This window comes from Lottia gigantea, assembly GCF_000327385.1.
Source record: "Lottia gigantea unplaced genomic scaffold LOTGIsca_76, whole genome shotgun sequence".
In the NCBI taxonomy this organism is placed as follows: Eukaryota; Metazoa; Mollusca; class Gastropoda; family Lottiidae; genus Lottia; species Lottia gigantea.
Window position 1 is genome coordinate 377,854 of NW_008710536.1, and position 14,759 is coordinate 392,612.

The window sequence follows — 14,759 nt, forward strand, 5'->3', positions numbered from 1 at the left end:
TCTTATACCTTGTCTGCNCATAGTCACCTTTCTTGTATCATGGAAGTTTGTAAATGAAGCGATTTGATTGGATTGTACGCTAGCAAAAACTAGCCAATCAGAGACTTCGATTGAGATTCTGTAAACACAAAGCCATTATGTTTACAGCCATTCTGTGAAGGGTTCGGATTGGCTATATTCGTTAGCATACATCAAACTGCTACATTTTGCGATACAAGAATAGTGGCTATTATAGTCAAGGCATAAGAACGAAGTTCGTAATACATGTAGCTTGACATTGTGAAGACGAGGACTGTACAGGAAAGAGTGATTCAATTACATACTGCACAGTGATAACTGACAAAAAGACAACTTACCTTAATTTGCAGTTTGCCTTCACCCTTCAATATTTCTCCTTTTCTGCTTATCTCTTATGTAAAAAACTGATTTAATGTTCTTTTTCGTTCATTGTACAAACAGTAAACGACCTACATTATAACCTATCAAGATTTCGCAAGAATACCCTTAATGTAAATAGAATATAATATGACTGTAATATGTTGAACTAGTTCACATTACTGTACTTAGCTTTGTGGTGGGACCTTATATATCACCACTATAATGGAAAATGACATAGAAGCCTACGTTGAAACTTCCAGAAATTATTTGCGGCGGGGATGGGGGCACTGTCGTTCCTGGATGTTCAGAGAATTCAAAGGCAATGAAATCTGCATTTTATGGTATTTGAAAGAGTATTATTTTCATATACAATAGACATATATGCAATAGACATTTTTCTTGTATCACTGAGTTGACAAAGATTTGAGTGGATTGCAATTGAGCTAATTGAGTACAATCCAACCAGAACGCAATTTTTTTTTCTTTGATCTTCAACCTTTCTGTATATGATAGGTGAATGCTTGTATATAAAACTGTTGGAATGTATCACCTAAGATTCGCCCTGTAGCACATTATGTTATCTGGATGTATTACAATTTTTGTATATACATTTAACAGAAGTACTATGACAACTGGCGTGTTCCATATATTTTTTTAAATGTATATCAGATAAAGAAAGATTACCCTATACTGAAGCTGTTATACATGAAAGTATGAGATTTATGCCAGTCGTACCATTGGGTGTTCCTCATTCTACATTATGTGACACAACACTAGGTAATAATTCTCTTTTATGGATTTGCATAGAGCTTTTGAAGCAACGACGAATCGCTGCGATTGAAGATCGGCAAAGAACTGTTGAAAATAAGCAAAGAGTTGCTGTTGAAGATCACCAAATAACTGTTTAAGATCAGGACGAGACGCTGATGTTTCAGATCAGCAAGCAAAACACTTCCTTTTTGTGACATATGACCGTCACAATCAAACAAAGGTACTTTATCAGATCGGTATATGAATACAATTGAAGGTCAATGATTGTGCCGGAATCTGTACAAAAAGATTGCCACATATTTCCTCTCTAGCTGTGCACACTTTCACAGTATATGTATTTAATATGTATTTTACAGGTGAATATGATGTTCCAAAAGGTACAATGGTAATGGTAAATCATTATGCTTTACACATGGACAAAGATGTTTGGGGTGATCCTGAGGTATTTAGACCAGAAAGACTACTAGATGAAGATGGTTCATTGGCTCCTAAACCCATGTCCTGGTTACCTTTCTCTTGTGGACGTAGAAATTGTCTGGGTGAAACTATCGCCCGACCAGAAATGTTGCTAGTATTGGCGATGTTATTGAGAAATTTCTCATTTAGTTGTGCAGAGGGTAAAACATTGAATATGACTCCTACAGGTTCTGTAGCTATGCAGCCGCCAAAAAATGAAATTATTGCTACTATTCGTAAATAGATTCGTGAATCTTGCCACTTATTCTCAAAATGATCTTAGCCCTAGAATGTCCTATAGAAGCGTTGTTACAAGATAAGACCCTAGTACATCCTAGCACTAAGATGGTATCGAGAATATCTGACCTGGTTATGATTCAAAGGGAATAACATGAGATCTAGTATTGAGTGCGAGTCTTGGCATCACTTTTCATTTTATGTACTTAAGTTACAGTTTGTAGCATTTATGACCAATATACTAGTGATTTCTTAATTTGCACTAAAATTGATTGTACATATATAGATGTACATGTATTATACTGTATATTCTGACATTTTGTTGGGATACCTTTTGAATTTGTATTCAATTTATCAAAGAAGAAAGTTTTGTGAATACATATTTTGTACTCAATTACACTAATCTTTGGTCATCACTAGGATTGATATTATTTTACAGTAGACGAACTGGAATTACACATTTAAAAGTGATACGTCAAGTGTAGCTGAAATGAAGTTTTATCCAGAAAAAACATGTTAAACGGAAGCAGCCTATCTTGATTTTAGGAATTTTATCCAGTAATTGAAAGTATATCTTAACAATCTCCCCAACTTCATTAGGCTTGCATTACGAAATTTTTAAATGCAGAGGTTAGATTGGATTGTTCGCTAGCGAATACAGGCAATCAGAGCCTTCGACAGAAAGCCTGTAAAGTATAAGCCATAATGTATACAGTCTTTATGTCGAAAGCTCTGATTGGCTGTACTGGCTAGCGCACAATCCGTTACAAATCGTTACAATCCGTAAAGAGCCCAATGAAGTCAAGGTTTTAGACACATTTCACAATAGGTTGACATTGAGAAGATGATATAACCCCAACCTATATTATGACCATTGTGTTCAATTTTTATTTTATAGTTTTCTAAAAGTATATATAATAAATATATCAAACTAGTATTATGGGTCTGAGAATAACTTTTATAAAATGCTTTCAAAGATACATCAAAAGATTACATGCGTATATTGCTTTGGGCACGTATACTCTTTCGACATAAATCAAAATAGCGTCCTTGAATTAACCAGACTGCCTCCTATCATTGTTCCGGCTCAAGTTAATGTGAAATGAAAGGCGCATATTCGATCATGCGAGGAACAGCTACAAAATATCAATCTTTATGTCTAAACGAAAGGCGGTTACAGTGACATTCAAACCGCTAACGTTTTCATGAATGTAGTGGAGTTTTACGTCCTACTTTTCTACGCCCGTGGAAATGGAGACAAACAACTCTATGCAGTGTACAATAAGTGGAAGTTTTGGAGAACAGTGGCTTAAGCTTACCATTCGATGCCATGAGATCGTTTACTTGTAGCACATGGTCCTAGCTGAACTACTCATGATATATGGTACATTAAGGTTTTCCTAGACATTTAAGTTTTTGAAAAATATTAGGTTTCAGTGTGATTAGTCAACCTTTTCGCTACTATCAGTGTATATTTAGTTAAATCAAACCTTTATATTCGACACCTTTCAGTACATACAAGTCAAGGCCTGACCTGGGCAAATTTGGTGTGTGTCGATAGACGAGACTGTTCTAGATTTTGACACAACTATTATAGACACTTTAAGTTTGACATTTGTTTCTATATATTATACGAATACATTGTATACCAAATAGCAAGCAGAATATCACGTGGTCATTATGTAATTTATATGCCATAGTTGACATTAGACATTGGTGTCTTGGTTATTATTGTAATACGCATGGGAAATTGAAATTTATGGTGTTTACGTCCAACTTTTCCGCACCATGTGGGCTAACGAAGACGAACAACGCCATGCATGCTGCAATGAGGGAAATTTTGCCATTTTCAACTGTCGATAATACGCATGGGAAAGAACTTATAATATAACTCTATAATGGCGTCATCTGAATAGCGGGATTTTATAGGATCTTATATATGAAATCCAAGAATAATGGGGTTATTTTAAAATCTCGGGGTTGAAATAATTATTATATTATATACTGAGAAATCATTTCTTTTGTTGAAGACTATGGAAGATCAAATATATAGTCTAATTCTATGGTGGCCGGCTGAATTGACCACCTTTGTATAATATGTGTGTTTTCTTGGATTTCTAAACAATAGGGGTTGACTTCAGTGGAAATCATCAGGTTTATGATATTCAAAACTCTTTCTCTTTGAAAATTAATCGGGATGCTGAATTTTGGATATCATTAAAACCCTCAACGGTATTTTTTTCAATACCAATGATATCCACTGAAAGTACGTTCTAGATTTTGTAGCTTTCAATCGTAAGCGTGTTATTTAGAAGTTTATTAATTAGTTGGATATTGGAACCAAATGTTGATACTAGCAACAATATACGATGCTTGTGATTTCCGAAGCCTCTAGTCTAAGAGAAAATGAAGTATAGCTTGATTTCAAAATCTCCGAGGATTGTGTGAGTTTGTACAGGATTTACTATCTTGCATAACTTTAAACAGAGATAGAAATAAATGAAATGAGTGGGATTTCTATCTTTAACGTGTACACCGCCGCTGGGTCTTGGCTTTTTTTCCCGTTGGAACGAAGTGGACTGCATATCTGGCGATTGGAAACAGAGATCACACCAACACAACAGCCTCCCAACACCATCCCAATGGGTGAACGGCCGTACTTAGCTACCCCGTCTCGAAAACATGAAAGTAGGATATAGTCTTGGATATTATTATTTTACACATAAAATGGATTGTAAAGAGTTTTTCCGCATTTTTTATGTTGTTTTGTGGTTCCTGGTTAGTGAAAATGCAGGAACCACAGACGTCTGATTGAAAATTGGAGTGGTGCAATTGATTCTGTCGGTGTCCCTGATACACATAGACAGTTTAGAAAACCTCTTTACAATCCCTTGAATAACATGAATGTCCATCATTTTCGACCCAAGTAAAGTCAGTTTGACAATGTTTATCAGTGATCTTTATTAGTTTTGATGATAGCACTAATAATCAGCATTATCGACGGGGGTTATCGATAATGAACTGAAGTTGTAGAGTTGACATGGAGTTGGAGGGGTTTCGCATGTGTAGCTCTGGGGGTTGATATACTTGTAGTTGCTAAGCCCAAGTGTCGAGATGGTCTTAGATGCTGGATGTCGGGTTTTTTGATAGGGTTTAGAATAAATAACGAGATCTGAAATAGTATTGAATGTAATATGAATTGGTGCTATATAAACATATGAATATACAATATTTAAAGGTAATATTTTAGTTAGGAAAAGGTAAAATAGAAATATTAACGTTGGAAAACATTTAAAGATGGATTTCCTTATTTTTAAGCAAAATATTTGATTAATTTTTGCTAATGAATTATCATGTATTCTTAATATTATCATTATGTTCTTATTGCATATAATTAAGAGTTTAACCAATCATAAATGCCCATGTATGTACATTCTGGATACACAAAAAAAGACTTTTTGACCTTTCTTAATCGGTCATTTGCCTTCTAATTTAGCTAATTATGAATTAATTTTGGACATGAGAGACAAACTGGTATTTTTCCAAGTCATAAGAACACCTCTACTTTCTTTTCATATTAGCATTTCCATTTTCAAAAATGAAAATAAGGGAAACTTTATCTTTAAACATTTAGAATATAAACAGACTATAAGAATACATAGCTCTTACCTGAAATAGTATTGAATGTAATATGAATTGGTGACGACTGATAGTCATATTTATTTCAGCCCTTGCATCATAGGCTTCAAGGGTGTTTTAATCAGTCGCCATTCAATTCATATACATTGGTCGCCTTAATGATCTAACTGTTTATATCAGCTGTTATATCATCTGAGACTATTAAAAACATGAAACATAGTCTTACTATATAATTGATATTCTTAGATAATATGACATGCTGTTTATGAAGGCTATTATAAATGTCCCAGACAGACATATCTAAAATATTATGTGAAAGGCTATACACAATATATAAAACGTAGAACATAATTATTAGCGTTCTATTTTCTGACCTCTACAACTGATTTACTTCAGAAAAGCGTCCAATGAAAAAATAAACACTGCTACATTTGAATGGCACGAAAAGAGTTCAGCTTATAGAGACCTTATAGATAAACTTGTATCAGGTAAGTGAACATATAATTTGTCTGTCATGTATAGCAAGGTAATTCAACTTGAGGATTCTGAAATTTTGAGGCGGTTTGTAGTCTAGAATAAAATTTTGGGGCAATTAAAATCTAAGTCGTTATATTCAGTCAGTGTTTGTTCAGATTGGAGAGAAAACCTCAGTGAAAATCGCGAAATAGTAAGGATTTATAGGGGAGGGGAGCAGGTAATGCAATCGATCTAAGAGGGGTTATAGAAGGGAAAAGGTATAGTCTCCTTGTATCATTTAGAGTGGTACGCGTGTTCGACTGTTCATTTAACGAGCGTTGACTTTTTTAAATCCTGCGTCACGTGTAATTTGTATGATTTTCATGTCAATCAATAAAACGTTAAAGGTGTTATACAGTTTAACATACGCCCATTGGCATTTTCCAGAATGACAAGAAGACCAAAGTGAAACGAGTTTTGCAAGAATAGCGTACATTTATATTGTGTATATATTGTAATTATGTATAATTTACCCCGAGGTTCAAAACCCATGATTTATAATGCACTATTTTGAACAATTTTTGCATTACAAGGGAGATAACTTGTATTGAAAATTGAATTGAATATTTTGAAAGTAGGTCAATACTTTAATCAATCGGTTAAGAACTCGTTCATTTCATAGTCCAATAAACATTAGGTTCCATGTTCCATCTTGCTCATGAAAATACAAGATATTTACCATAGTATTGCAGATCTAAAAAGAAATCATGTTGGAGACGTTAACCAATAATATACCTCTCACAATAACCAGTCAAGCTTTAATCGTGGGATTAACAATTGGAATGATTTCCTATAGATTTATTGGGAAAAAATATAAACTACCACCCGGTCCATGGGGGCCGCCATTTTTTGGAAATCTCTGGTGTAAGTACAGATTTTGAAATTTAGATCAAAAAGTGCAACGATACAACACAAGAACAACAAGTTCTGTCAATATTAATAAAATATTGACAATGCGGAGAAAATAGTGTCAACGTGTATAAAAAAGAGAAGGCTTCCAATGCAATGGCATAACAGTCACAAATGTAAACAAAGCTGTTCTGCTTTACTTTTTTGTGTTTTTGAACGGACTGCCTACTTATGACATTTTATTAGAAATCAATCAATTAGTATTCGACAAAGTCACTTCCATGAGCAAAACGCCATTAGACTACAGTCCGCACAAACAATTTGCATATTGTGTAAGAGTTCTACTTGGCGCTCGACTGGTTAATTCTGAACAGGTTCTGTCTGTTCCGATTGTGGCTTAAATCGAACCAGTCTATACCTACTTTTTCAGCACAGGTGGAACGCATCCTGATCCTTGTACCAAATTGTTTTATGGCACTTCCGGATTATTCTATGAATCTCGCACGTGTAGGACTCATCAATCGAGTACCCCCTATTGAACAGTGGACATATGTTATCTTACCTTGCACGCTATCCTATAATTATCTTTCAGCCTTCCGATCTGAATCTTTGTTTCGTCTGCTGTGTAAATGGAAAGTAAAATATGGTCCGATTATAACTGTACACTTTGGTAAGTTCATTGTATTTCTTATGTATCATTAAGATAGGAGAAGTAGGAAGGGAAAGTTGTAGAGAGAAAAATAAGTCGAGGAAGTAATGAGAAGAGACAGGGTAGGTAGAGAGGAAGGTGAAGGAAAAGTTATAAGTAGTGACAGAGAAAATTATAAAACGGAGATAGGACTTAAAGTAGTGATGGTAAATAGAGAGGTAGAAAAGAAGTCGGTAAAAGATACAACGTAGGTATGGACGAAGACAAGTGGTAGAATGACAGGGAGATGAGAGATTACAAGTGAAAAAAGAGACACAATAAGGAAGAGACAGGGAAAATTCATTTATAAGGGAGGTAGGTTCAGAAAGAGGACTAGGGTAGTGGAAAGGGGAATAGAGATAGAGAAATTCAGATAGTAGTTGAATTGGGGGTTGAGAGGTATTCTGATGTATTGATGTATGTATTACAGTTTGTCGAAGACTATATAGGTCGACGTCTTCCATCTTTCACATAAGTATGACACATTTTAACATCAAAAACTGGATTCCTCAGTGGTCGAATGAAAATTACAATTACAAAGAGTTACTGCCCTTGAACTAATACGTATATAAAACGTTACAATTTTAATGAAGAATTTTGATTCGCATTCCATAAAAATTTGGTGGCAATTCAAAACTGTTCCGACTGTAGACTCTAGATCGATCTCACGATTTACCTGTATATTACATATCAGTGCGACTTTGCCTTATTCTCATTTGCTTCGGACAAATTCGGCATATTTGTTTTTTTTTTTTTTTAAAGGGGTGGAGCTTCAACCATGAAACAACATCAAAATGAACATGTTGTAGTTTACCTTAGATCCACCAACTTTCCTCTACGATTCTGTTTCTATTGCAGGTCCAGTTAAATGTGTCACACTGAACAGTACCGAGGTCGTGAGAGAGGCTTTGATCAAGAAAGATATAGACTTTGCCGGAAGATTGAAAACACATACATGTTAGTTGATATTGTCTACTTTTATCAGTCTATTCTAATTATTTCACGCACTTCAATTAATTATTTTTAATATGTTTTGTCTCCATTGTAATCTAACAAGTTTCAACCGCAATCCCGTTCGAATGACGTTATATTTATTTAGCCAATCAAATTCTCGATTGTCTAACCATAACGAAATGTTTGATAGCAAAACCCAAAGTAGAGCAATATGACAGTCTTTCTCGCATGTATAACATATGCTTTAACAAATGAAAAAGCTCTATCGAAATGAAAGGTTGAAGTAATGTTCGTCTAAAACTGAAACAAAGCGAGCCGTCTGGTTCTCCTGGGCCGTGTGAACAAAACCCTAAAGCTGATATTGCATATAGACGTAATAATGTGGAAACGGCAAAGGAAATCATTTTGTAACATTTGAAAAGTCTTGACACAAGTAAAATTGAACAGCAAAAATCAGGCGACTAATATGATAAGTTTTATCTTTAGTTGAGCGTTTGACAAATGGTTATAAAGACATTGTGTTTGGTGATTTTGGTACGGAATGGAAAGTTTTGAGGAAAGTTGCTCTTCAAGGAATGAGGTAGGTAAACTTAAACTCTCATACTTTCAAACACAATCCCGCAGAAAATTCTTCTTGATAATCTTATCTTATCTCTTCAATTATCTAAATATAACATAGCTTAGGTATGGCAGTACAAACGTCCCCCCCCCCCCCCCCCCCTCTTCACCATGTAATGATTCATAACAACAGCCATTGCTTAGATTCCAATGCAAATAAAAATGATCAATGATAAATATATGATAAATTTTGTAAAAGTTTTCATCACCAGTAGGACACTTCTGAAACATATCATTTTAATACCAACATGATTTTGCAGACAATTTGCTAGTGGTGAAAAGCTTGGAGAAAAACTTCATGAATCAGGAAGTAAAGTGTTTAAATTAATGAGGGAAAAGGAAGGTGAAGTTCTTGATATAGAGAAACACATCACATTGTTCATAGTGAATTTTATATATGGACTCTGTTTTCATAAAAGGTTTGTGTAACAAATTTTCTAAGCAGTACCTTTCGACAAAAAGAAATTAATGGCGTTTAAAGGGGTATTCCATATTTGGTTTTTTGTTTTTGTTTTGTTTTGTTTTTTGTAGGTCGAACAAATTTGTAAAATCTTAACATCGAAATCTAGAGAAATATGTCCCTTGAAGTATCTGAAAGTTTCGACAAAAAAATCCAGACGTCAATTTTTTATGCCAAAACTCCCTAAAAGGTTTTAAGAAAACTTCGACAGTTGATTGTGAAATTCGGAAGGTGTAAGAAAACTAACGGATTTAAGAAAAATAAACACCTTATTGTAAAGAAATATGTCTGCCATGTATTCTACAGGTTTCAACTAATAATATAGAGCCATTATAACACCAAAACTAGGTCAAGCTGCTTAATTAACAATTAGTACCCCCGATTTTAATTAACCCTTTTGAAACAAATTCAGTTTGATCAAGTAGTTACATAGATATAAATAACATACTTTAGAAATATTTTCAGGTATAATGTACGATGTTTTCGATAATGAAATTTTGCATACTGTCCCTTTAACGTCTTACATTCCTGCACTGAATGTATTAATAAATGAGCAGCACCATGCAGTGTACAATGAAGATAATTTTGTCAGGACATAGGAATAATATCCTTACTCTTTCCGATTTTTGATTGTCGAAAAATATGTAACGTGTACCGATCCGTAGAACACGGGACCTCGGTTAACTGTGCCATCCGAAGAGCTTTTCCGATGACAGCTGCAACATCCAGTAATGCTACTCGAATATTGGCAGACAATTTTTGACTAGTGAATTTGTTTATTCCAGTTTTGAAATAGATGATAAGGAGTTTTTGTATATACTTCAACTTTTTACCAAAATATCAGCAGAGTTTGGAAACGGATTGTGGGAAGACATTATTCCACTCCTCAGGTACTATCCTACTAAGAAGTATATAAGAATAATGGATGCATTCGACTATTTGAATGACCTTTTGATCAAGGAACACGAAAATCACAAGAAATCTTTTTCTACAGGTAAATCTACTTTGTCATTCACGCTCACATCTTCCAAATGTTAAAGTATTACGGGCTCGTCTAATACCTTGACATAATTAGGTACTTTTTGTTTCACAGAGGCTTTTAAATACATCGTTTTGATTGGATTGTATGCTGCCAATCAGAGGACCTCGATTAAACGCACAGTCGTATTGTATGGTCTTTCTATCATATCATATTGTTGCAAGCCTAATACAAGAAGTGCCTTATGATGTCACGGTATCAGACGAGTTCGTAGTAAGTTGACTTTGTAAAGATATCAATTACTCTTTGAGCTCAAGGCGTCCTGCAGAACGTTCTTGCACTGGCTGATATTTTTTCTGATCAGTCCACAACAGTCTAAGAGCACACCGAAGAGTGGAAAATCGGCCACCAGTTGCTCATGTTCTGCTGCATGCGTAGTAAAACAACATCTCGTCGTGGGCATGAGCGGTCTGTCATCCATGTGAGCCCAGTTAGTATTCGGTCACATATTTTGATAAAAACAATATACCATCACAATGATTTTAAGAATTTACCCCAGGAATGGTCTTTCAGAGTAAATATATTACTCTATTCCAAAAGGATTTATGTAGAAATTATTTTAAAACCGGTTCTTTATATATTGTGTCATATTCATTTGAATACCTCGATCATCATATTTTAGACGACATGAAAGATCTAACAGATTATCTGATCAATGCTAGAAATGAAGCAATAGCTGAAGACCCAGCTGTAGAACAGATGATAACAGATCAACATATCGTAGAGACATTGAAGGACATTTTTACAGGTAAACAAAAAATCTTGTTCTTATCAATAATTGAATTGATTTATCCTTTGATTTATGGTTTCATATCCATTCGTTTGAATTCCTTCTATTTTAGATTGATTGCGTCCATTCTTATTTAGGTATACCCATATTTCCTTCAATAGGCTTGGCACAAGTTTTATAAGCTTTGTTGCCTGTGGCCTATTTGCCTTCCAGATGTCCACCATATTATAAATTCGTTTGTTAGAAACTTAAGTCTGTAGTCTCCATTATAGAGCAAATTCCCAAGAGAATCTAATACCATTGGCATGGCTTTAAATTATATTGTAGTAAGTCAAGTTTTCGGTAGTTAAAAGACTCCAGATTATTTGTTGTGGCATAGATGTAACGTTTGTTTCAAATGTTTATTTTTATAGCCGGTGTTGATACCACAAGACAAACTTTAACTTGGACCATCTATTTACTGGTTCAACATCCCGAAATCCAGAAAAAGGCACAAGAAGAAATCGATCAAGTTCTCGGTAAAGTAAACATATTTTCTGCAGTAACTGTAAATATCATCTTATCAAACAGCCCATCTGATCAATATACAGATCTGTAGACCAAACCAATCTATATTTGCATCTTAGTATCAACAATATTATGCATCAAATATCTATTAAAAGAAGAACCATTTGGAGGATAATGAGTGATTTAATTAAATTGATTTAGACAAACGACGTTAAAGGCCATGGTTGTATCATTGGCTCGGATTGCCCAGAGCTTATAAAAATTCTATCTTGACATGAGTAAAGATCTTAAATATCTAAATGGTTCACTATTAGTCAATGAAATGTACCCAATTTCTGCCCCATGTCAAATTATGACACCATATTTAGAAGAGACATTTTTCGTGTTCCTGATGTCCATGTAATTTTTCCGATATCCATGTTTTGTTTCCGATATCCATGTTTTGTCCCCGATGTCCATGTTATGTTCCCGATGTCCATGTTATGTTCCCAATGTCCATGTTATGTTCCCGATGTCCATGTGATGGTTCCGATGTCCATGTGATGGTTCCGATGTCCATGTTATGTTTCCAGTGTCCATTTTATGTTTCCGATGTCCATGTTATGGTTCCTGTGTCCGTGTTATGTTCTCGATGTTCATGTTATGTTCCCGATGTCCATGTGATGGTTCCGATGTCCATGTGATGGTTCCGATGTCCATGTTATGTTTCCAGTGTCCATTTTATGTTTCCGATGTCCATGTTATGGTTCCTGTGTCCGTGTTATGTTCTCGATGTTCATGTTATGTTCCCGATATCCATGTTATGGTTCCGATGTTTGTGTTACGTTTCCGATGTATATGTTATGGTTCCGATGTCCATGTTTAGTTCCGATATCCATGTTATGGTTCCGATGTCCGTGTTATGTTTCCGATGTCCATGTTATGTTCACGATATCCGTGTTATGTTTCCGATGTTCATGTTATGGTTCCGATGCCCGTTATGGTTCCGATGTCCATGTTATGATTCTGATTTCCATGTTTCTATTAGATGCAGGCCAACAACCTTCTATATCAGATAAAGAGAGATTACCCTATACTGAAGCTGTTTTACATGAAAGTATGAGATTTATGCCAGTCGTACCATTGGGTGTTCCTCATTCTACATTATGTGACACAACCCTAGGTAAGATATTTTAAGTGACCCTCGTTAAAATTAACTGGTAGAAGACATCAATTTGATGTGACATCTAGAATATTGGTCAATGGTCGTATCGGATGTAACTTTAACTCCAAATAAGGTTTACTATATTTTACAGGTGAATATGATATTCCAAAAGGTACAATGGTAATGGTAAATCATTATGCTTTACACATGGACAAAGATGTTTGGGGTGATCCTGAGGTATTTAGACCAGAAAGACTACTAGATGAAGATGGTTCATTGGCTCCTAAACCCATGTCCTGGTTACCTTTCTCTTGTGGACGTAGAAATTGTCTGGGTGAAACAATCGCCCGACCAGAAATGTTGCTAGTATTGGCGATGTTATTGAGAAATTTCTCATTTAGTTGTGCAGAAGGTAAAATAATGAATATGACACCATTAGAGTCGACAATCAGCCTTCCTCCACCCCAAAATGATCTTATCGCAGAAGTTCGAAAATGAAAGTTGAAATTTTGTTCAAATTGTGCCGTTTCCTAAATTATTCAATAAGAAAAACTTTTGATATTCAAGAGCTTCTACTTCAATCTTTGTAAAGTACCTATGTGCCAACATTTCTTGACGATTAAGTACCCTATCTGTACACTCTAAATAAGATATTTCCATCTTCAAATAAACTAAAAAAAAGGGGACAAAATTTAGAGCCAAGGAATTTGATCGTTTATCTGTTACTAACATTCTATGGTTCTTATAAGCTACAAGCTGCAAAAAAACGAACAGATCGGGTGTTACCTGAATGCTTTGTAAAGAGTAAATGTATAAAAACTGTTTCTTGTAGGCACGTTAAAGGGATACTACGTCTTGGAATAAACATAAAATTTAAAAATTTTAAACATGGCCAAAAAGAGCATATATTCATCAGTAGATATACCTGGTGTCATAAATAACATAACATGATCCAAAAGACTTAATAAAAATGCAATAAACTAATGAAAAACGCTTAATATTATGATTACTTGAATTGTAGTATGTAATTAACCTAGAAGTAGTACATGTATATCCATATAACTTTTGTTTTTAATATTTACCTTCCAGTTGATACCTCGGTATGAAGAAAACTTAACAACGAACTTATTTTTCCTAATATATTATCCTTTTGTACAGTGCTTTAAAAACACTTTCAGTGCTCGGACTGCTTGGCCAAGGTGATCATCACACCATATCGATCATCTTATGCGTATTGTTACGAATAAGAATAGTTGTGACCACTTTTATTATTCGGAACCATACAAGACTGTTAATCGCAATGGTGTGAGGGCACCTTTACATATTATATATTTTAATGAAAATAAGCTGTTAAAAAAATATGAAACTAGCTCTTAGTGCGTTTTCGGAAACTGCGGAAACTTGATTTTCATGGCATACATGTAACATATTTCACACTTATTTATAAAGGGGATGAAATACGTTATTATGTTGATATATGATTTTATACTAGAATTAAATTCAAAAGATTTTTTTCATGATATTGTATTTTTTTTTGTCCAGATGTTACAGTATTTAATTTTTCAAGACGAAGACTAAAATATAGCTTGTACAGTTATGGATCATTTATACATACAGTCTTATAATCTCCGGTATAGCTATAACTATAAACTAAAATATAACAAAGTTATCAATCTGATTGAGTAAGATATGCCCAATCTTAATTCTGTGTCTAACAGCCCAGCGGCAGAACCACCAGTCCCCCCCCCCCCCCTCACAGCCCCAAAAGCAAGG

General features: G+C 34.7%; 1 protein-coding gene and 1 pseudogene across 2 annotated transcripts in view; both read left to right on the top strand.

The window, feature by feature from the left end:
* Positions 1–2,778, top strand: part of LOTGIDRAFT_151007 — a 9,109-nt pseudogene extending 6,331 nt beyond the window's left edge. The window contains exons 11-12 of the mRNA in view: positions 1,038–1,155; positions 1,506–2,778. Coding sequence covers positions 1,038–1,155; positions 1,506–1,849 — 462 coding nt within the window. The remainder of the gene's footprint in view (positions 1–1,037; positions 1,156–1,505) is intronic.
* Positions 2,779–5,874: 3,096 nt separating this feature from the next.
* Positions 5,875–14,505, top strand: LOTGIDRAFT_196500 (hypothetical protein). The gene is made up of 11 exons (XM_009066389.1): positions 5,875–5,969; positions 6,635–6,861; positions 7,439–7,516; positions 8,393–8,491; positions 8,975–9,068; positions 9,367–9,525; positions 10,352–10,560; positions 11,228–11,353; positions 11,749–11,853; positions 12,870–13,004; positions 13,138–14,505. The coding sequence occupies exons 2-11, from the start codon at positions 6,705–6,707 to the stop codon at positions 13,482–13,484; spliced, it is 1,509 nt and encodes a 502-aa protein (XP_009064637.1). The 5' UTR covers positions 5,875–5,969; positions 6,635–6,704; the 3' UTR covers positions 13,485–14,505.
* Positions 14,506–14,759: the final 254 nt, after the last annotated feature.